The following is a 25,246-nucleotide window of genomic DNA, read 5'->3' as shown; positions in this document are numbered from 1 at the left end:
TCTACTTTTCTCAGAATGCCTCCTTCTGTGTATATCAACATTACACTAGCCTTGCAATGAAAAAAAGGTAAAGACTTACGGTTCTGAAAATCTGTTCTTTATTTTGATACAAAAAATAAACCCTTCAACCTGTAAAGAATGTCACTTGTTTTCATATTGTTGTAAAGCAAACTTATAGAATAGGAACATCTGCTACCAGCTCCAAGGATGTCATATATACTTTAGAAAAAAATCATTGCTACTTGGATTCATACCAACATCAGTGTGGAGGAAGGAGTAGCTAATTATCTCCACCTCCTGATTTTTCCATAAGTTTACTAAATCATCACTAGGAAAGCTAGTAGTTGGGATATCACATAATTATGCCAGAATTTGGTAACAGTGGTGAAAGCAGCCATCTGAATCCAGCTAAATTATAAGAACATGACCTTTTATTGTCCTTCTCTCTTGTTTCTGGAGTAGAAGGGCTCTATTTTATACCCCTATGGGCCGGCAGTAGGCTTGAGTTATAATGTGTAGATTCCTTTCGGTTATAGTTGTAAAAGAAGCCTTTAAATTCTTGAGGGTTTGACATCTCTTGGAAGGAAGTAAGCTAGGAGACAGATTGCTGATCTGGATTTGCTTAGATGGAAAACATTTACACTAGGAATCCAGTTGATCGGCTGTTGAAATCACCAGGCTTGTATTGGTCAGCAAGTTCAGTCAGCTGATCGGGACACCATCCCCAGGCCTTTAAGTGATACATTTGAAGTTCTCATGGTAAAGTTGTGGCCTCGGCTCCATTTGCTCTGGTTATCTTCTTTGATTTTAATGCCTATCAGTCTTTACCAGCGGTAGCAGCCACTGCTTGGTAAAACTTTGCCACGAAGTCTGGCTCACTGATCTCCAGCTGCCTGACAAATTCATTGCGCTCCTGCTCAGCCCAACCTCGAAACCACTGATCCCAAAGACGTAGCTGGCACTCAAAGATACAAGGTGGTCGGTTTGCTCCAGACACGCTAAGCTGCTCCAGACTTTCCAGCAGTGGCTGCAATTTTCCCGGTACTGCCTTAGCTACCAGGTCCTGTAGGAAACGTTCACGCTGAGGACCTGACCAGCTGGCAAACCAGTGAAGAATACACTTCATCTCCTGGGAAGTGATGTAAGACATTGGGGGAGGGGAAGAGTTAGAAATATTGTCTGGTACCGAGGGTAAGGGAGAAGGGAAAGGTAGCGGCATCGAAGAGGAAGATGATCCCAGTGGCATCCTGAAACATAAGAGCACTGTTATATACTCTCTGGATAGAGCAACCAAAATACAGCTTCCCAACAACACAGAATCTTATCACACTCCATCAACGTCTACAAAGAAAATTACTTTTCACCAATTTGGTTTACAGAAAAACAACAGGGTCCTTTATTTAGGTTATTATCCAACTTAGACAAGGTACTCAAGAATAACCTAATTTCATTATTTGCCAACCTTCCTCTCTCGTTTTCAAACCCATTACCCTTCCCAACCACTGCCTCCCTCCATCATTCTTATAAACAATCCAAAAATAACCAAAGTATTCCTTGTTCATTCTTTACCACCTAATTCTATGTTCCAGATTCAGTAAAGAAAAAAAACCAACGATTAATATTGGTCCAACACATCTTCCCTAAAATGAAAAAAAGGTACACATTTTTTAATTTACCAAGCAGCTGGTCAGGGCCTAGATGCTAATCATTCCAGAGCTATCAACAGAAGGAAAAAAAAGAAAGGGAAAACATCATATATGACGAAAGAGCCTTCTCCGCAATGTGCATGTAGCCTCTGAAATATGCCAAGAACTTCATAACTCCATTATTTTCTTATATTTCCTGTAAAGCACCAGGAAAAATTAAAGAGCAGAGTTAGTGAAGGCGCCTTGTCCAAAATAAGATAACAAAGTACGAAAAACAGAAGAAGCCAAGTGTTTATTCAGTACTGAAAAAACAGTCTAATTGGTTTGTTGGCTTAGGGATCTAACAACTGTTATACTGTTGTAGCTGTGTGACAATTCATGTCTGAACAATTTTCCTTCATGTTTAATATAATACCTATTGATGACTTGCCATTGATTCGCATCACTAATGCAACTGGAAGGTCAGCCAACTTGAATAGTTTTCAAATCCCACAGTTTGAATCTCTAACAAGGAAAACAAACTACTTGTTTACGACCTATTTTACTGTTTGTGTTTCTTCTGCTCTAAGTTGGAGTGTTTGTAGTGACAAAGAAAGGAACCCCGAAGCAATTAACATCAGTTCTGTACCAAAACGGTCCAGCCGAGGTTGCCTTTTCACAGTGGCCCTACAAGAAGCAATTCCTCCTAAAGGAATTTTATTCTCTTACTCGAAGAAAGGGCTAACTTTTCCCGAGTCTTGCGACATGGCTTCCACGGCAAGCTCAAGATCAATTATCACGAATTAGTTCACAGGCTGGGTCGAAAGACACGGTGCTGCCGCTTGCCACTTTGGAGGCCACGGAGCCTGGCATTCCGTGGTCCCAAAGAGCAACGTAGCCTTAGATGGGAGTGGCGGGGATTCGGAGGATGGGAGGCGGCAGCTGTTTCCGTAGGGGAGCGGGAGGCTTGCCCTACTAAGGGCAGCCCGTAAACACCGAGTCTGACCCGGCCCAAGGAGGTACTTCTACCCCGCTTACCTCCCCTTTCCTCTCACAGGGCACCCGGAGACCGTCACAAGAGTGTTTAGACTTCAACTATCGCCGCCGCTTCCAGGTTTCCTAAAAACCCTAAGGAGGGCCAGCCGGGAAGCCCACGCACTTCCGGTCCCGTACCAGCCCCAAACACACAAGGGCCACAGCGTCTCAGCCTTAGGTCCGGAGATAGCCGAATAATTCCGATTATGGTTATGCCAGAGTCGAGAGCTTCCGAACAGATTCGATTCAAAGCCTCGGTAAGACGAAGAGAACCGAGCTCTGAAAGCAGGATGAGGGAGGGGGAGCAACTAGGAGGATGGAAAGAACCAATTGGTGCCGATGTGGAGACGGAAACACCCGAGAATTTCCGGAGGAACCCGGGGAGTTCTGAGTGGTAATCGAGGGGTTGACTATGGAAGTGGGCGGGGCCAACTCGGTACGTTCGAAGGGCGTTGGCGGAAATTACCGAAGATGCCCGAAGCCGTCGGGACGGACCCGAGTACCTCACGCAAGATGGCGGAGCTGGAGGAGGTGACTCTGGACGGGAAGCCTCTTCAGGCGCTGCGGGTGACCGACCTGAAGGCCGCACTGGAGCAGCGAGGCCTAGCCAAGAGCGGGCAGAAGAGTGCCCTGGTCAAGCGGCTCAAAGGGGTGAGTAGACGGCGTTGCCGGGGTGTCGGAGGGGAGCTGACCCGGTAGAGCCGAGTCTCTGCCGCGGCGCAGGCGCAGTGTCCGAGCTCGGCGCGAGCTCGCTCAGGCCGCCAGCGCCAGCCTCCGGATCCGCGCGCACGGTGGTTGGGGAGGCTCGCGCTGGAGTGGAAATAGCGCTGGTTCCCGCCTTAACGGTAGCGGCGCGATCCCAAAATGGGAGGGTGCGCGCTACTCTCCCGGAGTGTCTTAAGCTCCTTCCTCCTCCCCCACCCCCTCCTTGTTTGTGTCTGTGGTTTCGGCGCATGCGCTGCAGAAGGAGTTAAATCCCACTACAACCACCGGCGTTGCTGGCCTGAGGGGGGCGAGATGGGCTAGGTCGGAGTTAGGTGTTTAGTTGGGCAGAGGGGATGAGGGGTTGGTATCGGTATCGCAAAGAATAGAATTGGGGTAGGGCAAAAATGTCTGCTTGATTAGATTAGGAGGTGAGATGAAGAGAAACCTTGATCTGAAGGGACTTGGTTAGGGAGGGGTGTATAATTTATAGGGCGTCCAGAAGCAATTCGGGTGGATAAGAGTTTGGTGATTATTGATGAGAGAGGTGAGGCGGGCTGGTATATGTTGGGGTTTTGAATAGGTTTGAGTAGATTAGGGTGGGATTGTCAAGAGGTAGATGGATGGATTGGTGTGTATAGGTTTGGTGTAAGCGGAGGGAAAGTGTGGATTTCTTGGTTTTAACTAGGGTAAGTTAGGATACGTGAAGAGTAACAGATTCGGGCTGGGTTGGCTCAAGGGTTAAGTTGGCAAACCGTTGCTTACATTGAAGCTGACAGTTCCGTGTGTGGAGGGATTGGATCAGGACACAGTTTATAGAGTCTGTGGTCATTTTGTTCTGTAGCCTCCTCTGAAATTTTTATAAATTCGGTAAATCTAGGTGCCACTCTTTTGGAAACGATACAAGTTCACTCAAGTAGATCTAGTCCTGGGTAACTGACCAAGGAATTCAGTCAGGCCAAAACCATGTTGGTTTCATGTATTTGAACCTGGTTTGAATATTTGAAGTGAAGGGCCAGATTTAGAAGGGACACTACTCAGAAGTGCAGAAGATAATAGGGATTGTAGTACTGGTTCTGTCACTGTCACTGATTTTATTGCATAGCCACATTTTCCCAATATGCCTGCATTTTACATCTGTACATTTGGGAGCAGTAACCATGGCTACCTTTAAGGGTCTTCTGAAGACGAATGAGGACGGAATTAGTAAAGGGCTTTTAGGTCCCTGGAAGAGGAGTACAGTTTAAGTGTGTACGGTTAGTCATTGCCTTTGATGAAGAGATTGCGGGAGGGTTTTTTTCCTCCTGGTTTCTGACTTTTGCCCTTCTCTGTACCAGGCTCTAATGCTAGAAAATTTACAGAAACACTCAACACCCCATGCTGCATTCCAGCCAAATTCCCAGGTAAGAAAGAAGGTTCACTAGAAGGGGGGGCTCTTTGGATGCACGGAGACATGGAAGGACATGATGTTGTATATTTGATGCTTGATTTCTCACCAGTATTTTCCTCAGTTCCCTGGGTTGAAAATGTTTTCATACTAGGACAGTTGAATTCTAATAAAGAATTCACGAATCAGAAGAGCTGTTAGTTAATTTCTGATTCTTGAAATGGTGTGTTCAGAAAGATGTGGCTCTAGTTGGTTAAGTGGCGTACAAGGATCTGAAGGCATTTGTTTGACATCAATTTGGAAAAAGTAGTTGATGTCTTTGAATGTAGATATGAGTAGACAATCAACAGGGCAGTATAGGAAAATACTTGCTGATCAAGAAGAATTCTTGTGTTGACATAGATTTTCCAAGAATTCAGTCCTTTGGAAATCATCCACCATTGCTAGTTTTAATATTAACTGTGCAGTTACTCCTAAACGTCATTAATTGCTGTTACTTTGGGCAAGAAACTTAACCTTTGGAGCCCTTGGCTTCCTCAGTTTCCCTGTGTGTAAGATGAGAAAGAGTTGGACTAGATCCATAGTTTTATAACTACTCTGTTGGGATCTTGTGGAGCTGCTTTTGGAGACTTCCTAGAGAAAATTTCTTCCCAAATGAGCAGGGGTTCACATTCCCCTCTTAAACTAGATTAGATCTACTTCTGTCTGCTTTGAATATTGAGTTTCTGCATAAGATTTCTTCGGAAGAAATCATTCCCAGTTTCAAAAAAAAAAGTCTTAGGCTGTGTGGTCTCCTAAGATTCTTTTCAGCTTTTAACATCCCCTCATTATATTGTGTCATGCACTTAAAGGAAAAATCCAGGTCTTTGTTAGTGCAGTGGTGTGCAGCTCCAGTACTAGATGAAGTCCCAAGATACAGTGGAAAAACAAGAGAGCTTTCCTACTCCCTTGTTATTAGCTCATGAAGCTGAAAGTATAATCTAACTAGCTTACAGAGGTTAAGTATTTTAACAAGCATAAGAAACTGCATAAGTTAATCACTTTACCATTCTATTCCTTTTGCCGATTACATTTGCAACTTTGAAGTTTTGCTTTTATTAACATAGGTTTTTTGCAACAAATACATACGTTCTCTAATACTTGCAACCCACGCTTCATCAGTGTCCACTGACTACCAAGAGACTCATCTCTATTTTAGGGGGAAAAAAAACATTTACCACGCTTAGGAAAGATGACTAATGACATAGAAAGTATTTATTCAGATTTTTTTCCTTTTTCTGGAGTTCTAATAGGACTTGCTAAGCAAGAAGCTTCTCGGGAAGAGGACTTGTGAAGAGAAAGCTGAAGGGCAGAAGAGTGACATGGGAGTCTGTGTTGCAGAAAAAAATGGGAAAAGGGATTAAGCTCCTGGATTTTAAAAATTGTTACCAAAGATTTCTTCTCACCCAAAGAAAATGGAGTTAGAACTCTGTCTAAATGCTGAATCCCTTTTCTTAGTCTCTTGCTTTCAGGCTTTTAAGTCTAGTAGTTGAATTTTGGAGATGTTTAACAAAATGTTTCCTGGATAGGTGGAGGTTGATCTTTTGTGTGAACAAAAGATGAATTAGTATGAACTAGTATTTTTTTCCTTCAGTTTTTAATATTATTAAAAAGAAAATTTAGATTATATAATTTAGATTATCTAAAAATTTAGACTAAAAGGCATAATTTTATAGGAATTTTTATTTTTTTGAATTATTTGTGTATCATTCTTTGGCTGGGAACTGAATATTTAAAATAAAAAATTACGTGTGCAGTTCCTCTTTGCCATCTTTGTGAATCGTAGGGCTATATATTTTGGTCCTCAACTTAGGAGTAGCTTAGAAAAGGGCCCTCCAACATTTTCCGTATCTTTCCATGGAATTTTGTACCTTGCGTTTTCCTGATTTGTTTTCCTAGACTATCTTTTTCCATGTCTTCTACACAGATTGGCGAGGAAATGAGCCAGAACAGTTTCATAAAGCAGTATCTGGAAAAGCAGCAGGAGCTGCTTAGGCAGCGTCTGGAACGTGAAGCTCGAGAAGCTGCAGAACTTGAAGGTAAGCCCAGACTGTCACTTCTTACAAGGAGTTCTTCCTGCTTATTCCTTTCGCTGAGTAGATGGGCCTGTTTCACTAGGCAGTTTCAGGAATATAAGTCAGGCTGAGACTGCCAGTTATTTGCTTTGGTAGTTTATGGAGCCAAGTGAGTTACTATTTACCTTTTGTCAGGGAAGAAGACACTTAATTTGACTGTCTTGACTAGACTAGAAGAGCATTCCTGCCAACAGGAAGAGTTATAAGTAAATTAAGCTACCCTTTAGATGAACAAGAGCCTTATCTTAGGGAGTTTTTCTCTATGGACAGTGCTCTTTTTAGTATATACTCTGTATCCGTGACTTTGCCTGACCTCCTTCACTCCTCTACATATTCCCACATGCTGAGCCCTTCACTCCCTCCCTGCCCCGACCCAATCTGTACTTTGCAGAAGCTTCAGCTGAGTCGGAGGACGAGATGATCCATCCCGAGGGAGTGGCTTCCCTGCTGCCTCCTGACTTTCAGAGCAGCCTGGAGAGACCAGAGCTGGAGCTCAGCAGACATTCACCCAGTACGTATCTCCCTCCCCACTGCGCTGTTTTGTCAATCCTGCGTAGTTGGTGGGGGGAGGTAGTTACACCTCCTTTCATGCTAAGCCTCCATTAAAGTCCCAGGGCAATTCTGTGACAGTGTTATTTGACATCTGTTTTTCATGGAAATTATGTCCTTTATGAAGTCTGCGTTCACCTCTATGTTGTGTTGACCTCTCAGTATTTTATGAGGCAGTCTGATTTTTCTTCTCATCTGTATACCTCTCTAACTTCCTCTGCCTCTGAATTTAGCAACAGTCAAAACTCTTTTTCATCTCTTCACCAATTGTATATATTGTGTGTTACACATCCAGTCATCCCCCCAAATGGGCATCTGCAGTTTATTAATTCATTCAACAAGTTTTTACAAGTAAAAACTTGCCTGTTGTATGCCAGGCTTGTGCTAGGCACCAGGAATATAGTAGAGAAAAAGACAAGTCTCTGTCATAATGAAACATACAGTCTAGTGAGAAGATGGACATTAAACAAATTATTACATAATTAACTGGAGTTATGCTGTGTACTATGAGAGGCAGTGCAGAGTATTATTTGAGCATATTACGGGGAGCTCAAACCCAGTGTGTGGGATTGGTTCAGGTAAGATTAATTTTTTCACATTTAAAAAAATGTTAAGCACCCACTTTTGCATAGTATCTCAAGCAAAAGTCTGTAAATGCAGCCTTTGTCTTCTAGGAACTACCTGTCAAAACAGTGTGCCTTTAGGGGAACATGCATATAAGACATGTGAATAGTAGGTAGATAAAGTAAACCAGTGTGTAAATTAACAAGTATTTTGAATGATCATTAATGTTAGTGGTCATGGAGAAGGTGATCATTCCATATTTAATACTTCTAGAATGTATAGAAGTTGCTAGCTCTTCTGGTTAATATGGAACTCTTTCCGGAAAGCAGATTTTTAGGAGATATTTAATGATGGGAGAGAAATAATTTCTTTTAGAGATCTCTTTTCTCTTCAAAATAAAAACAGCAAACCACCAATTGATCCATTTTGCTCTTAGCACTCTTTTTTTCCCTGATTGTAAAGCCATGTGGAAGGGGAAAACTCTTTTATAAATTAGTTGTCAGCATTGCTTCTTAAATAAAAATAAGCCAAAAAATTACGTATAGAATTCCTGCTGTATACGTGTCTCTATGCTAGAGTGTGTGGGGAGTCAGCACATTGTAAAATCTATTAGGGAGAGAGAAGACAACTGCACATAAAACTAACAATGGAAGATGGTATGTTTTAAGTGACATACAAGTAGTACGGACACACGTACCACTGGAATTCCAAAGAGTAAAAAATTCTCTGAGGATTAGAGAGATTAGAGAGAGCCTCATGAAGGAGGTGTAGGATTTGAGTGAGCCTTAGAAATACGTAGGATTTGAGTTGGCACAGAGAAGACAAGAGGGTATTTTTAGGAAGGAACAAAGGCACAGAGGTAGGAAGGAAGGTGATATTTAATTTTAAAGGTAATGGGGGAACCATTGAAAATTCTTGATAGCAATATGATTTGATAAGGACCTCTTGAAAAAGAGAGAGCCTCTTTCTGTTCTAAATGTAACTTGAAGTGAAAATGAGGAATGTCCTGAAATAGATATAAGGTTTCAAAAGCAAGTAAAGATTTAGAGTGAGGAAGGTGGCCAGTAGTCTCTTAAGTGCTTTGTGTCTTCAGCAGGACTATGCCTATGGCTGTAATTGTTGGAGGAGGGGAAAAAAAAAAGGTGAAAGGAAAGAGGTGAAAAAAAAGTAAGAAATGAATGTAGTAAATTGTAGAATACAACAAACAATTGCTGTGTGTCCTCTTCGGTATACTCTATCCATAAACTTTCCTACCTCTGATCTTGGCTAGAATGTGAATTTCATAACAGATGTGGCATGAAATTTGGTCAAGGTCCTAAATGGAGTGGTAGTTTGGAGTTCTAGCAGTGCTTGGTTGGATCGGTAGTAATGCCTGGAGTTTACCCAGAAATTAGATTTTTTTCAGGTGTACAGCGTCAGTCTGCCATAGGCTCATAAACTATTAGGCTTCCAGCTTATTTGTTAGCTTTGGATGTTTGGGGTTCCTTATTTAGTAAGATTTTGATTAAAGTAAGGTTCCTAGTAACATATTTTGGTAATCAGTAGTGGTACCTGAGGATTTTTTTTTTTTAAATAAATTTATTTATTTATTTTGGCTGCATTGGGTCCTCGCTGCGCGCAGGCTTTCTCTAGTTGCAGCGAGCGGGGGCTACTCTCCGTTGCAGTGCGCAGGCTTCTCGTTGCGGTGACTTCTCTTGTGGAGCACGGGCTCTAGGCGCGTGGGCTTCAATAGTTGTGTCTTGCGGGCTCTAGAGCACAGGCTCAGTAGTTGTGGCGCGTGGGCTTAGTTGCTCTGCGGCATGTGGGATCTTCCCAGACCAGGGCTCGAACCCGTGTCCCCTGCATTGGCAGGTGGATTCTTAACCGCTGCGCCACCAGGGAAGCCCCTGGATATTATTTTTTTTAAGAATATGAATTCCTGGGCCCTGCCCCAAGAATCTCAAAGAATGTAAGTCCTGAGACCTTACATTTTTAAAAAGTCCCCTGGTAGTTCTGTTGATCAGCTCAGTTTATGAATGACTAAATGAAAGAATAGTTTTTCAGCATTATAGTTAATCAAGATCCTTGGCTTATTATATGCCAGCAACCTCGCATTAATGTGCTGTAGTCACAATCCCAAATAGGAAGGAAAAATTGGTTTATAAAATCCTGCCTGGCTCTCCTTCTTGACTTCATATCTTTCCATCACTTTCTTCAGATTTTTCTAAGATGTTGGGAGTCAGTATTCACCCTCCATAGTCAGAAGTTGCCTCCTAGATCATGACTGGGTATACAACAGTCCTTATTATCTTCAGTTAATTTTTCCAAAAAGAGCCCACTCTAGGAAAATTAGGAGGAAAAATACAAAAACATTTAAAAATGGATATTCAGAATACAGATTGATTAACAAAGGTATAGCCCCAGGGGATCTTAGCCAGCCTTTGGCTTACAGAGCATTTAGCCCTCATTCCTGTTCTTGTGTTAAATCTGGATGCTGAGATTATAAATAAATGTTAGGTAAGTTACTTATACAGCTAACATGAGTCAGATTTAGGGTTGGCATCATTGCCAGGTCTCCATTCTCTTAATTTCTGCTGCTTTTTCATACCCAAGGATACCCTCTGGCCACAGGCTTTGCTCTGATCTCTGTAGCTACCTAACCTGGATCCTGCAAATCCTGCCCAGGGATTTGTTTTCCAAGATGAAGAAACTACCTTCCTATATGACCCTTAAACATTCTTCAGTCTGTTTTTTTTGTTTGGTTTTTTGTGGGGGTTTTTGCCAAGCTGTGCGGCATCCGGGATCCTCTGATCGGGGATCGAACCTGTGCTCCCTACGTTGGGGGAGCACAGAGTCTTAACCACTGGACCACCAGGGAAGGCCCCATTCTTCACTTTAATACATTCTACACTGCCTTTGCTCTCCTGAAGGCTTCTGGCTTTGGAATCTTAGAAATCTTACATTCACCCTGGCTTGCTTTTTAACGCCTGAAATACATTTATTAACCTGTTACCAGTATTCGTACCACTCTTTGCTAAAGGTGCTCAGTTTCTGCACACATTATTAACATCTGGCTGAAGACACTCATGTGGCCATGTTCACATAATAGAAGATGGCACCTTTCCCAGAACCTTGTCTGCATCACATCAGCTCCTTACAAGGAGCTGGAAGAAATTCCTCATCTCTTTCTTATATTTTGTATTGCTTACTAGGCTCTTGTTTTCATGTCTGAGGTTCCCCTCCAGTTGTCATTTTCTTTGCAAAACAGTGATGTCCAGAACTTTCTGACCAGCCCTTCCCATTTTTCCCACATCTCTTTGATGACTTATTAGGCAAGTGCTTCTAGAGGAGGGATCATCTAGAATCCTGTCATTGCAGTTTTACAGTATCAAAATAACATTATGATCTAATAGAATAGCATACAGTTTATAATTGATGGAGATAAAGGCTATTTGCTTATGCATACCTAATTTTAAAATCACAGCTCCAGAACTCTTATTTGATCTGTTTAGCACATTTATCTCTGGTAAACTTTGTACATGCCTTTTTTCCCCCCTTAAAATCACATTTATTTATTCAGAGCATATATGTGCTTTGTTATTCACTGCAAAGCATCTTTGGTATATGTGCTTGTAACACTTGCTTTTAAGTTGAAAATAAACAACAAAGAGAATGTTTCTTGTATAGAACTTGCAGTGGTAAAAGCAAGTACTTGGGTTGGCTAGGCCTGTGAATTTTAACTGTTCGTAGTATTTGAGGCGTATCAGAGAATCTCTCCTGTAGGTTTTCCCTCCAGGGTATAGGATTTTATTGTTTTAAAAATGTTTGTTTTCTTATTACAAAAAGTAGTGTGTATTCATTAGAAAATTTTTGGAAAAACAGGAAAAAACAGGTTTTCGTTTGTTTTATTTGGCTGCGCTGTGCAGCTCGTGGGATCTTAGTTCCCCTACCAGGGATCGAACCCGGGCCCCGGCAGTGAAAGCACCGAGTCCTTACCAATAGACCACCAGGGAATTCCCTAAATTTTAAAATTTTTATTGGCGTATAGTTGATTTACAATGTTGCGTTAGTTTCAGGTGTACTGTAAAGTGAATCACTTATACATATATATCCACTCTTTTTTAGATTCTTTTCCCATATAGGCCCTTTAAACAGGTTTTTAAGTCATCAGAAGTCCCACAAACAAAAATAACCACAGTTGATAGTTTGCTATATAATTTTCCAGTCTTTTCTTTGCCTATTTATAAGCTTAAGATATCTGCAATTTTCAAATCTTTACCTTCCCTCCAACCGGGTAACTTTTTCTTCTTCTTTTTATTTTTATCTTTTAATTTATTTTATTTATTTTTGGCTGCGTTGGGTCTTTGTTGCTGCATGCGGGCTTTCTCTAGTTGTGGCGCACGAGCTTTCTCTAGTTGCGGCGAGCGGGGGCTACTCATCGTTGTGGTGCGCGTGCTCCTCATTGCGGTGGCTTCTCTTGTTGCGGAGCACGGGCTCCAGGCAAACGGGCTCAGTAGTTGTAGCTTGCAGGCTCTAGAGTGCAGGCTCAGTAGTTTTGGCTCACGGGCTTAGTTGCTCCGCGGCATGTGGGATCTTCCCCAACCAGGGCACGAACCCATGTTCCCTGCATTGGCAGGTGGATTCTTTTTCTTTTTTTCTTTTTTACTTTTTTTTTTTTTTGCAGTACGCAGGCCTCTCACTGTGTGGCCTCTCCCGTTGCGGAGCACAGGCTCCAGACACGCAGGCTCAGCGGCCATGGCTCACAGGCCCAGCTGCTCCGCGGCACGTGGGATCTTCCCGGACTGGGGCACAAACCCATGTCCCCTGCATCGACAGGCGGACTCTCAACCACTGCACCACCAGGGAAGCCCTGGCAGATGGATTCTTAACCACTGCACCACCAGGGAAGCCTCTTCTTTTTTTTTTTTTTTTTTAATTCTTGAGCATCTGGATAGTGATTTTTTTTTAAGACATTATTTTTTTAGAGCAGTTATAGGTTCACAGCAAAATCATAAAGGTACAGAGATTTCTCATACACCCTCTGCCCCCACATATGCATAGCCTCTCTTAATATCAACATCCCGCACCAGAGTGGTACATTTTTTACAATGGGTGAACATACACTGACACATCATAATCACCCAAAGTCTATAGTTTACCTTAGGGTTCATTCCTGATGTTGTACATTCTGTGGGTTTGGACAAATGTATAATGACATGTATCCATCATTAGAGTATCATACCAGGGTATTTTGACTGCCCTAAAACTCCTCTTTGCTCTGCCTGTTCATCCCTCCCTCCACCCTCTGTCTTTTTTTTTCTTTTTTGTTAAACTACAATAAGTCAGCTTCTTTCCCTTATTTTGATACATGCCAAGGAGCTTTTCCTGAAATTCATGGAAAAGGTTTTCTTTTGCTTTTCCTCATTTTGTAATTTAACCTATTCCAGGTCATTTAATTATGAAATTATTGATTATTATAGGCACCACATTATTTATTAATATCTTACAGATTACTCTTTAAATCTTTGCTGAAGAATCTGACCTGTCACTGAATATCCTAACCCTAGTTCCTGTACACACACCTGTAATGCAAGTCTTTATTCTCTAACCCAGATATGAAATGGTATATATTCAAAGCTCCTGTTAATCAAGTGATCATGGAGTAAAGTTTTATGAAATATGTGCAGTCTTCTAGTTCATTCTGTAAGTTTCTTTTCTTCTTTTAGTTACAGAAGCAGAGACTAGTTTAGTTTAGATTGCTGGAATAAAATAAGAGAGAAGACCTTGGGTGAGAGCTCACACCATCTGCTTTATTTGCTCTAGTTTAAATACTGTTCGGGTAGCACAGGTTTTTATGGATCATTTAAACCTTTTGTACTGTATCGTACGTATCTGAAATATAATTATATTTAGGCTGTTTTCTAAACTGGTTCACATCAATATTTGCATTGCTACTCTGTAATATTTTAACACTGGTAGGAAACGTAGAGGTCTTCCGGTCCATCCCCTCCATTTTCTCAGTCAAGACACTGAGACCCAAATTATTTAAGTGATTTACCCACAGTTACCTTCCTTCATGGAATGTAAGTGAAATTTTTTTCCAGTTTTACATGGAGTTGTTATTTGGAATGACCAACCTGTGCCCCCTGCAGTGTAAGCATGGAGTCTTAACCACTGAACTGCCAGGGAAGTCCACAAGCTTTCTTTTAATAGTAGACCTTATTTTTCTTTAAAATAATCTCACCTTGAGCTCCATATATAAAACATAATTGAGAGGGGCCATTTCTGAAGCCCTGAGCCCTGAAAATCATTTCTCTTAAGTACTTATATCATGAGATTATTGTTTTACAAACTGGTATATTAATCATGATGTTTTGGTCAAAACTAGTGGTGGCAATAGGCAGTCCAAAAAAATGGACACTGAACACAGTGAAGTCTTGGGCTTTGATTCAGTGACAAAACATTTTACAGAAATAAATGTACTTTGTGCTAGACAATTTGAAGCCCTTGGTAGTTATTTTACATTTATTTGAATTATTTATAATATGTGAATTGGCTTTGTGACATTAAAAACATGCCAGATGTGCATAGCAGGAATTATCAACATGACCCTGACCCTTAGGGCTTTATATAGTCTTTTCTTCCACATAGAAGTCAGAGAGATTAATACAGATATGTATTGAGCCGCTCATATGCTTTGATCGATTGAATTTTAGAAAGCAGTCTTGAATGAATGTTCATGTTATGAGTCTGACTTGGTTTTTTTTCATTTGATAGGAAAAAGCGCCTCTATTTCCGAAGAGAAAGGTGAATCTGATGATGAGAAACCAAGGAAAGGAGAAAGACGATCATCCAGAGTCAGACAGGTAACTCAGTTACCTCTGAAAGCATCCTTCACCTCTTTGGGTAATGCCTTGGGTATCTCCTCCTCCTCCTCTTTTTCCTCAAACTATTTCAGAGTTGGTATCTCTCTAGCTTTCTGTATAGTCATCTCCTTTCTCTTCGTAATCATTTTTCTTGTTTTTTGTTTTCTAATTTATATCTGCTCTGGCCTTTGGATTTCTTTTTTAGCCATGCTGTGAGCATGTGGGATCTTAGTTCCCTGACAAGGGATCGCACCCACATCCCCTGCATTTGGAAGCATGGTGTCTTAACCCCTGGACTGCCAGGGAAGTCCCTGGCCTTCGAATTTCTAAAAGAATATATAAAAAAGTAACTGTGGGACTTCCCTGGTGGCGCAGTGGTTGAGATTCCGCCTGCCGATGCAGGGGACACGGGTTCGTGCCCCGGTCCGGGAAGATCCCACATGCCGCGGAGCAGCTGGACCCGTGAGCCATGGCCGCTGGGCCTGCACGTCCGGAGCCTGTGCTCCGCAACAGGAGAGGCCACAACAGTGAGAGGCCCGTGTACCTCAAAAAAAACAAAACAAAACAAAACAAATAAAAAAATAACTGTGAAAGTTAGTAGGCTGGTCTGTATTCCTAAGGTAGCACATTATTAGAAAAGATATAATTCATTATTCAATTAAAACCTTAAAGCTGTATGATACAGTGTTAAGTAAACAGTATACAAAAGCATATGTATAGTGTAATTACAAGTGTGGAAAAGAAACAATGGGAAAAAATTAAATATACCCCAAAGATGATCAAAATAATCGCATTTATTGATAATAGGTCAGTCCCGCCCCCACCCCCTTTCTAGATGTTCAGTTTATATATATATATATTTTTTTTTTTTCTTTCTTTTGGTATGCGGGCCTCTCACCTCTGTGGCCTCTCCTGTTGCGGAGCACAGGCTCCGGACGCGCAGGCTCAGCGGCCATGGCTCACGGGCCCAGCTGCTCCGCGGCATGTGGGATCTTCCCGGACCGGGGCACGAACCCGTGTCCCCTGCATCAGCAGGCGGACTTTCAACCACTGCGCCATCAGGGAAGCCCTATATTTATTTTTAAAGCTTGACGCTAACAAATGAAGTACTAGCAGTTTCATTATTTTATTCTTTTTGGTCACTCTATTTTGATTCCTGTAAGAGCCCATACTAGTCACGCGTGTCTCTTGTCGCATTTGTTTTCTGTGTTGCTGAAAGCATATATCATTGAGTTTCTTCGTCATGTGTGTGTCTTGTGAGATACTTCTTCTCCTCTGTTGATAGTGAGCAAATATACTTGGAACCATTGAATATTTTTTCTTTCAGGCAAGAGCAGCTAAACTTTCTGAGTGTAGCCAGGCTGCTGAGGAGGAAGAGGATCAAGAAACACCTTCCAGAAATCTGAGGCTCAGAGCAGATCGAAATTTGAAAACTGAAGAGGAAGAAGAAGAGGACGAGGAAGAGGAAGAAGAGGAGGAAGAGGAGGAAGACGATGATGAGGGACAAAAATCTAGGGATGCACCAGTCCTGAAGCAGTTTAAGGAAGAAGAGGGGGAAGAGAAGCCCAGTGTAAAAGTTGAGGAGGTAATGGATGAGAGATCCCAAACTATAAGATCCCAGGAACAGGAGGGGTTAGAGAGAGGAGGGAGAGTTACAAGGTCCCAGGAAGAGGCCAGAAGAAGTCATCTGGCCAGACATCAGCAGGAGAAAGAGATGAAAACAGCTTCTCCCCTTGAGGAAGAAGAAAGAGAAATAAAACCTTCAAAAAGCTTGGAGGAAAAATCCAAGTCCCCTTCCCCTCCTCGATTGACTGAAGATCTGGAGAAGGCCCCTGTTGTGCTACAACCAGAGCAAACTGCTAGTGAGGAGGAGACTCCCCCACCTTTACTTACCAAGGAAGCATCTTCTCCACCACCTAATACACAACTCCAGAGTGAAGAAGAAATAGAACCCATGGAAGGCCCAGCCCCTCCTGTCCTTATTCAGTTGTCTCCTCCTAATACAGATGCTGAGGCCAGGGAGCTCTTACTGTCTCAGCATACTGTGCAGTTGGTGGGAGGTCTGTCTCCTTTGTCAAGCCCTGCAGACACCAAAGTAGAATCTCCAGTAGAGAAAGTGCCAGAGGAGAGTGTCCTGCCTCTAGTTCAGAAAAGCACACAAGCTGAATCCTCAACCCAGAAGGGTCTTGAAACTGAATCAGAAAAATCAGCTCAACCACTCCCTCTAAAAATCGAGGAATTCACACTGGCCAAAGGGATCACGGAGGAATCTTTGGAACAGAAGGAAGGCAGGAGGGCTTCTCATACTCTTGTCCCAAGCCACAGATTGAAACGGTCAGCTGACTCATCCTCTAGCCGATCCTCCTCATCGTCATCCTCCAGTTCTAGATCAAGATCTCGCTCTCCTGACAGCTCAGGCTCTCAGTCTCATTCACCTCCAAGATCCAAGCAGAGAGATGTATCTCAGGCAGGTACTCATTCCAACCCTCGTGGTAGACCCAAGATGGGCTCCAGGTCAACATCAGAATCCAGGTCCCGTTCCCGTTCCCGTTCCCGTTCAGCGTCAAGCAACAGCAGAAAAGTAAGTGTGGGAGAATCCTGGGTGCGTTGATGTTCTGTCTGTACTGCAGTGTTTTTCAACCCCTGGAGAATCTATCATGATTTCCAGCAGAAAAGCTTCCTTTAAGTCCCCAGTTCAGTGATTACTTTCTTCTCATTTCGGAGTCTCACTTTCAACTCATTGATTCCTAAGTTGGGTCCTTTTTCAATTTGATTCCCTTTGATTGCAAAGAAAGCTGAATCCATACCCATTTCCTCTGCTAGACTGTAAACTTCTTGAGGGTATGGACATGCCTTTTTATGTGTGTATCCCAGTACCCAGCACCTAGTTGGGAGTTGATAAACAATTTGTTGAGTAATCTAGGAAGTCAGGGAGGTCACTAAATGAAACAGGAATAAACCTAGGGAAAGATTTAAATAAAATCTTTGAATAAAAAGATCTAAAGTATTAAGTTGGAAAACTCAGTGATCTACTGAATATATGGCATATAAAATGATTTGCCTAATGTGTTTCATTTCTTTAGTCTCTGAGCCCTGGAGTCTCCAGGGACAGCAGCACCAGCTACACTGAAACCAAAGATCCCTCTTCTGGTCAGGAGGTTGCAACTCCACCATTGCCACAGCTTCAGGTCCTTGAGCCAAAGGAGAGGACTTCCACCTCAACCTCTATCCGAGTGAGGCGTATGAGCCAACCTGAGCCAGCTGAAAAGCATGTGACCCAGAGGTTACAGCCTGAGCGGGTAGGGTATTATGCCCCTTCCCTAAGAGGGAGACGGAGGATTAGGCATGATTTTCCCTTTTGTCTTAGCTATAAAACTGAAAGTGCAGTCTGGATAAGGTTCAATAGAAATGGAGAAGGTTGGGGAAACCTGTTAGAGTCTACTTTTTTTTTTTTTTTTGCGGTATGCGGGCCTCTCACTGTTGTGGCCTCTCCCGTTGCGGAGCACAGGCTCCGGACGCGCAGGCTCAGCGGCCACGGCTCACGGGCCCAGCCGCTCCGCGGCATGTGGGATCTTCCCGGACCGGGGCACGAAGCCGCGTCCCCTGCATCGGCAGGCGGATTCTCAACCACTGCGCCACCAGGGAAGCCCCTAGAGTCTACTTTTATTTCCAAATCCCTGGTTCATGAAAGTTCTCCATGAGGCTGAGCAGCAGGGTTCTCATCTTCAGGGCTCTCAAGGTCAGTTCTTCCTCGGAACATCTCCCTTTTTTCTGCCCAAAAGGAAGCCTTTTCTCAGTTCTCTCAAAGAAGAATTTTAATAAAATGATTTTTGGCATAGAAATTCTGTAAGCAATATTCCATTCCACTTTCTTAAATGAAATAATGAAGATAAATAGAGTTATGTGTGGAGCTGGTACTGTGTATGTTGTGCTCTGCCTTTTACCAACTCCACGTTATAGAAAAGGAACCAAGCAGATTTAAGTACGTTGCTATGTTTGTTTTGCTGTGTTTGTCCTTACAGGGGAGCCCAAAGAAGTGTGAAGCTGAAGAGGCAGAGCCGCCAGCTGCCACACAGCCCCAGACCTCAGAGACTCCGACCTCCCACCTACCAGAATCAGAAAGGATTCATCACACTGTGTAAGTGATCTCTCTCAACTGGGGTATAACACTCCCAGTTTGTGGGCTAGTTCTTGGCTCTCTAGGGTTCTTTGGCTAAGTCCTAGTTTCATTATAAAATGTGAAGGCAGAGCTTTATCTGGACTAAGGCTAGACTTCAGTTACTATGTTGAGAGTTGCCACCAGAACTCTTAAGGTAGTCTGAAAAGTGGTGGTGAGAGCAAAAGGAACCCCATATCTGGAATCATCTGACCAAAACAGTCAATTCCTTTAAGAAGGAGGCAGCAGAGGCTTCTTTTTGTAAACTCAAGACAGTGTAAGGGCATTGACTCAGGCATTTTAACTCAGTCTTTAACTCACATTTACCAGCTACGTGTGAGCCTGGGAACACAGCTTAATAAAGGATGTTGAGGATCTACAGAGCACCTTACAGGAGAGTGCTGTTTTTTAGTTATTTTATTTTCTCTGGTTATAAGCTATCATTTTATTAAGCACAGTCTATCCTAGTTATCTCCCACAGTGTACAATACAGCAAAATATGAAGTCCATATCAAGTCAGAAGTTATTCCTAAGACCCTTGGATTGATTTTACCATTTATGCAGTTAACATGAATTTTTTATTCCTTATGTGTAGTCCTAGAAAAATACTGCCATATCAAATTAAATTTGTAATTGAACATGTATGTCATTCATTCTTCTGAGCTAGGTATTACAAATTAAGAAGCCATTGAACCAAAATTCCTGGCTTCAGAGTCTCATGGGAAGTGAAAAAGAAAAGCATTGTGGAAATAAGATTGCTTAGCTTTTAGACATCAGGAATCCTATACTACTTTAGTGAATGTCCTGTGTAGACAGTTGGCCTAACTTTGTTCCATGATTGTTTTAATGGCATTTTAACACTAATACTATCAATATGATTTTTCCCTTTATGTACATCTAATCATTTATGTTCTTCTTAGAGCTTCAGGCTATCTTTTGCCTCTGATTTTGGAGGGTGGTGGGCAGTGACATGGTTTATTATCTCATTTTCTTGAGACTTTAACAATAATTATGTACTCATTATTATAACTTTTGCCTTGCTACTGTCTATTCTAATATTCTTGCCTCTGCTGCCATCTTGTGGCCATTACATTTTTGGTTTGAAAGCTAAAAGTTCACTCTATTGCCTTTGAAAAAAGTTTTTGTTTTTCCATTTTGGAATGGGTACATTATCCTTTGGAAAAGGGTTTTTCTTCTAGGACCTTAAAGTGAAAAACCAGCGGATTCTGGAAGGTGTTCAGGATTCCCCAGCTACACCATCGATGAGGAAATGGGGTGACACCTTCCCTTCCCTATCCATCAATCAGAGATAATGCCTGCCTTTCCCTCCCCTGTCCCATGGGAGTATAGCATGTCTTTTCTGTAATGGCAGTTTCAAAGTAGATGTTGACAACCTGCTACTAATTGGGCCTGAGGAAGTGCCTCCTGTGCACCTTGAGAGGCAAGTAATTTTCTGAAAAGCTGCTTGCTTGTCCTCAAATCCTGTGGGTCTCTGAGATCCTGGCAACAGAGTGGCACTTTGTGCTGTTTTGAAGCACCTTATTTAATGGATTTTTGCATGCAAGTCCAGGGCAAATGAACCTTGGAGTTATATACAGAGTTTTTCTCCTCAGGTAAACGTGGCTTTGATCTTCATTTATGACTGAGCTTATCTAGTCACATTGATTCTGGCATGGTGATAGCAAGTGGCACCTTGGGCAAATATTGAGATTGTCCATTGTTGCCTAAGCAAGCTTCGGTGGAGCAGCCCATAGGTTAGAAATGCAGTCTGAGCTCAGAAGTAGCTCTCACACATCGCTCTTACTTGCTTTCCTTCTGCCTACCTTCCACATGGTCTATGCAGCAGCCTAACAAAATGAGATGCTCAAAACCCATAGGCTCTTCTGGCACTGGGTTTGGTAAATGAATCTTTGAGAAGTTTGCCTACATTTCTGGAGGCCGTACTAAACTAATTCACAACACTCCTTCTGGTCTTTCAGCCCTCTAGAGTGCTAGTGTTCAGCCTGGTGATCTCTGGAGCCCTGGCCAGTTTTAAAAGTGGGATCAACAGTGAGTGCTAAATGGAAAAGACCATTTGTAGCTTAATCTTGGTTTTCCTCTCTATCTCAACAAGAAGTCACATGAGTTTTAAAAAAAACAGAGCTGGGGCCTGTTGATTCAGTAAAGTGTTAAAAAAAAATTAGACTTTACTTCAAGGACCTCTCACCACTTGGAAGAGATTGCCTAAATTTTTTTGGCTGTGCTTGGTTAAATCCATTGTGATTCTGATTGTGCCCTGAGGAATTCTAGGTTTATGAGGTAAGGTATCTTTTTCATTTCTTGGGGCAGGAATTTGTGAGCCCTCAGTTCTGTTTCACTTGAGCCCCGTTCCAGAATCTAGTCCTCTGCCTGCTTATAGATACAACAAAAACTTCCTCATACAGCAGAAAATAATGGTACTCTCTTTTTACATTAAAAAACATAGAGAAAAAGAAAAAGAAAGGGAAAGGAAAAACTTTGTGTGGGCAGCTGTATCATCCAGTAATAGTTAATTCAAACCCCAATTTTTCTAAATACAACCTTCCTGTATACACAAACCTTGCAGGCAATAGCAGCGTTGGGCTCTTGGCACTATGCTTATTTGTTTTTTCGCCTGAGTAGGAGGAAGGAAATGGTCCTTTAAGCCAGTATGACAGTGTAATTGATACTCCTCAGGGGACCTACAGTGCCAGTATGCCAAATGATGCATAATTTTTAAAAAGTAAAATTTATTGTTACCAATAGTTTGCTCACTGAGAAGTTGGTATCTAAGGACACACCCTCTAAAACCATACCGACCTGGGTTATCTTGGGACTAGTATGCTCCTGAGGGTATGCTATGTTTAAATCTCACTGCCTAAGGGTAGTCAGATCCCACTGTTTCTTATTAAATGTCACATCAGGTCCTCAGTTCCTTCTGAATTTTCTATAGTAACTAAAGCTCAAACATATATGTCTATAGAAATTTCCCTTTCCATTAGTTTTTCTGAATCTCATTCCTATTCAGATGTGAACTCTAATGTGATGTTATTAGCCCGTAAGTAGTTCTGTCCTTTTCTTCTGGTATACAAATGCTTTGTGCACTGTTTAATTTTGGGTAGATATCACCCACCCCCATCCCTATGCAGTTTCACTTATTTTTTCAAAGGTATCAGAAATATTTGTGCAAGAATTTAAATAGTGGGAAAGGAGATGCCTTTTGCATAAAAGGGACTACAAAGAAAAGCTGTGTGGGGCTCTGACCCATAGCTAAGAAGGCTTTGGGACTAGTCCTGCAAGTAGATTGAGTCCCATTTTGGGATAATTTCGAGGCTTCCTCTTTTTCTTATGAAAATAAAGTTTTGGGAATTCTTCGGTCCCACAGGTTTGATCATGGGGAAGTAGACAGCACAAACTCATTGTCTTAAGGCCAAGAATAACGTCATAAAATTCTTGAAAAAAATGAGATAGAATTTCCAATTGAAAGAAGATTCTTCCTCCAGGGATGCCACTTTTGGAGAGGCATATTGGCAGCTGAAAGAATTTTAGGACAATTGATGGACAGGGAACATGTATTTGAAGATGTTTGAAGGTAACATTTCTCTGTAGGATAACGGTGTCTGTGGGAATTCTATCCAAAAATACTTATTAAGAAGAAAACCTTTAATTCAGCGAGGATTTACTAAAATATCCACTTGGTACCCCCAATGACAACCTAATTGGGAAATATTTACTGAGCGTTTCTTTGCGTTAGGCCCCAGGCTAGGGGTCAAGGGATGCAGTCTCTGACCTTGAGGAACTCTGCAGGGTAGAGGTGAGAGGGAAGTAAACCAGCAGGTACTAGACAGTGATGAGGGCATTGCTGAGAACTGTCAAACCAATTAGTGCCTTTACATCAGAGAAAGAGCAGTCTACTCTTTGAGGATGCTCAAAAAAAAAAAAAGCTCCCTAGGTGTCACCAAATGAGATAATGGCCTATTAAACGTACACGTGTTTTATGCATATCCTTACCTTGACTTGGGGTGTCTTCCAAGCCAGACTCCTAAGAGCAAATCCTTATCACACTGTTAGATGAGATAGGTATTGTTATTACCCCTACTTTACAGATTAAGAAACTGATACACAGAGGGGATCAGGAACTTGCCCAATATTATGCTACTTGTGTGCGGTGGGGCTGAGGCCTGGATTGAGACCCAGCCAGTTTGACTCCAGAGCTCTCAACCTTACTGAGCAGCCAGGGACCACTCAGTGAAAAGGAGCTGTAGTGTGATGTATAAACGCGACTGCTTTAGCATGCAGTTGACATGTAAGTTTAAGATTTTAAGCAGCAGGGAGGAAATTTCAGTTTTGACTAAACGCTCTGGTATTACAAATGAGATAATACTAAGTTTTTGGTTAAGTACACAGAAGCTTGTCTTAGTGTTAAACCTTTACTGCCACTGGGATACAAAAGGAGCACCTTTGCAGTCAACAAATGGGCATTTTGAGCATCTACTGAGTGCTTTTTTGAATGGGTAGAGACAACTTCCCATTTTACATTAGTCTGAAGATGCCCCTGATTAGTAATTTCCATTTAGTTCCCACTTTCTGCCCAGCAGATCGGCACACACCCCACCACCACCACCCCTGTCCCCAATAACAGTCCTCTCATTTCAGTTTCTTATCTACTTCAGAGCCCTCATTTTGGAGCCCTTCTACCCAAGGTCCCCTTGCCCTGTTTATCCGTTTCCTTTCTGGCTCCTGCAGACCCTGGGGCAGGGTGACCTTATTAAAGACTCTGTGAAACAAAGTTGTCTGTCTTCTCTTCAGAGACACCTCTCCCCTCCTCTACTGGTAATTCAAAAAGGAACTTTCTCCTTATCCACTCCTTCCATCTCCCTGAAGAGAGGATACGTGGTCATTGCTCGTGGTGAGCAGCCAGTTACCATACAGTGATTGGATAGTGCCAAATCTCATCCCACCTCCCCACCTTGAACCAGCTGATCTGGTTTCAGTGTTCTATGCCTGGCTTCTCAGATAGAGGAAGGTGGGCACTTAAAAAGTGCTCTTGACCCTCCCCTCCGTCTCTTTGCAACTTTGGCTTTGTTATCTTCCTTCTTATCATTTTTCACTCCCAGCTCTGCTGTTTCCTTTCCTTCTATTCTCTGGAATCTTCCAAGCAAGCAGCTGTAACTTTGTATGTCCTCTCCACCCAGCCCCCTCCCCCGCCCCCGTGGAAAAGGAGGAGAGAGCACCCTCTCCCTGTGGGGTTAGGCCTCGGTAGCTGTTGTAACCTGAGAAAAGAAGGAAAAAGGCCAGGCCTTTTGAGCCAGCAGTGAGCTCCTTGTGGCCTGCCGGAGGATAAGAGCCTTGCTCACTCAGCGCCCTCCCTCTCTTCTTTCCCCTCCCCTGCTGCAGCAGGGCCCTCCCCCATCCGCACACACGGGCTGCTGGGTAAGTGGCAAGATGGCTCCCCTGCATGTCTCCGGCTGATCGCCGCCGCTCCGCCAATACAATAGAGCCAGCCACTACCAGCAGCCTGGCCCTCTTCCTCCTCCTTCTCCAGAGAGACCAATCCAGCTGAATTCGGGGTTTGCCGTGAGGACTTAACGCTTATCTCTTAAAAGCCAGATCTATTTTAGCCTCCCCTCACCACCACCACCATCTCCTCTTCCATTTACCATTTTTTGGATCCCCAGTTGCTGCATCTCGATTTTCTCTCTCTGGATCGGGTGGTTGGGGAGGAGGTGGTGGGATCTTGGGACAAGGAAGGTGTTTTGGTTTTTTTTTTTAAGTTTTTAGGATTTTTTTGTTTGGTTTTTGTTATTTCTTCCATTCCAGAAAGGGATAAACAGCACTTCCAGGGGGAGAAAAAAAATCATGTTATCAGAAAGCAAAGAAGGGTGAGAGCTTCACATTTCCATGTATCCCTTTTCCCCACCACTCTAGCTCCTCTCATCTCCCTTCTCTTCCCCGTGGCTTTCATTCCGTCTTTTCGTTTTGATTTGTCTTCAGTCATTCTGCTTTCCCCCTTTGTCCTTCCTGCCCGGTTTCTAATTGGCCCCACTTGCCCTCTCTGTGTGGGAAATAGGTATTTTTTGGATAAGACTTTTCTTTAGATTTAGGCAGTTGAATCTCGTGTTTCTGTGGGAGCCTATTAGCTGGGGGCACATTTCCGATTTTCTCCTCCCCCCCTTCCCATGCATCCCTCCCTGCCTGCTCTGGGGAGGCTGTTCTGACCTCTGGGTGTCAGGCAGCCTGCCGAGAATGCCGAATTTTCTGGTGATGGTCAG

General features: G+C 42.7%; 2 protein-coding genes across 9 annotated transcripts in view; one reads left to right on the top strand and one right to left on the bottom strand.

Annotated features, from left to right (window-relative positions):
* Nucleotides 1–81: 81 nt before the first annotated feature.
* Nucleotides 82–3,262, bottom strand: C2H14orf119 (chromosome 2 C14orf119 homolog). 4 transcript variants are annotated; one of them, XM_033411593.2, is made up of 2 exons: nucleotides 3,127–3,262; nucleotides 82–1,247 (listed from the first exon to the last, which is right to left on the bottom strand). In XM_033411593.2, exon 2 carries the CDS (start codon nucleotides 1,244–1,246, stop codon nucleotides 818–820), a length of 429 nt encoding a protein of 142 aa, XP_033267484.1. In that variant the 5' UTR covers nucleotide 1,247; nucleotides 3,127–3,262; the 3' UTR covers nucleotides 82–817. The 4 variants fall into 4 exon arrangements, with proteins under 4 accessions (XP_033267484.1, XP_033267482.1, XP_012393380.1 ...); XM_033411591.2 differs by lacking the exon at nucleotides 3,127–3,262 and adding an exon at nucleotides 2,664–3,057 and having other exon boundaries at nucleotides 82–1,842; XM_012537926.3 differs by lacking the exon at nucleotides 3,127–3,262 and adding an exon at nucleotides 2,664–3,054.
* ACIN1 (apoptotic chromatin condensation inducer 1) overlaps nucleotides 2,902–25,246 on the top strand; it is a 33,163-nt gene continuing 10,818 nt past the window's right edge. Inside the window, exons 1-8 of one of the 5 annotated variants that reach the window (XM_004283176.4) lie at nucleotides 2,902–3,311; nucleotides 4,700–4,765; nucleotides 6,716–6,827; nucleotides 7,255–7,374; nucleotides 14,733–14,821; nucleotides 16,149–17,402; nucleotides 17,905–18,120; nucleotides 18,844–18,959. In XM_004283176.4, the coding sequence (XP_004283224.1) occupies nucleotides 3,000–3,311; nucleotides 4,700–4,765; nucleotides 6,716–6,827; nucleotides 7,255–7,374; nucleotides 14,733–14,821; nucleotides 16,149–17,402; nucleotides 17,905–18,120; nucleotides 18,844–18,959 (2,285 nt within the window). In that variant the 5' untranslated portion in view covers nucleotides 2,902–2,999. Of the gene's footprint in view, nucleotides 3,312–4,699; nucleotides 4,766–6,715; nucleotides 6,828–7,254; nucleotides 7,375–14,732; nucleotides 14,822–16,148; nucleotides 17,403–17,904; nucleotides 18,121–18,843; nucleotides 18,960–24,557; nucleotides 24,857–25,246 lie in introns of those variants that run through there. The other 4 variants (XM_004283175.4, XM_033411586.2, XM_033411587.2 and 1 more) reach the window with 4 other exon arrangements.

The sequence above is a fragment of the Orcinus orca genome, chromosome 2, assembly GCF_937001465.1.
Source record: "Orcinus orca chromosome 2, mOrcOrc1.1, whole genome shotgun sequence".
Classification (NCBI taxonomy): domain Eukaryota; kingdom Metazoa; phylum Chordata; class Mammalia; order Artiodactyla; family Delphinidae; genus Orcinus; species Orcinus orca.
This window is presented reverse-complemented; position numbering and strand designations above follow the sequence as displayed.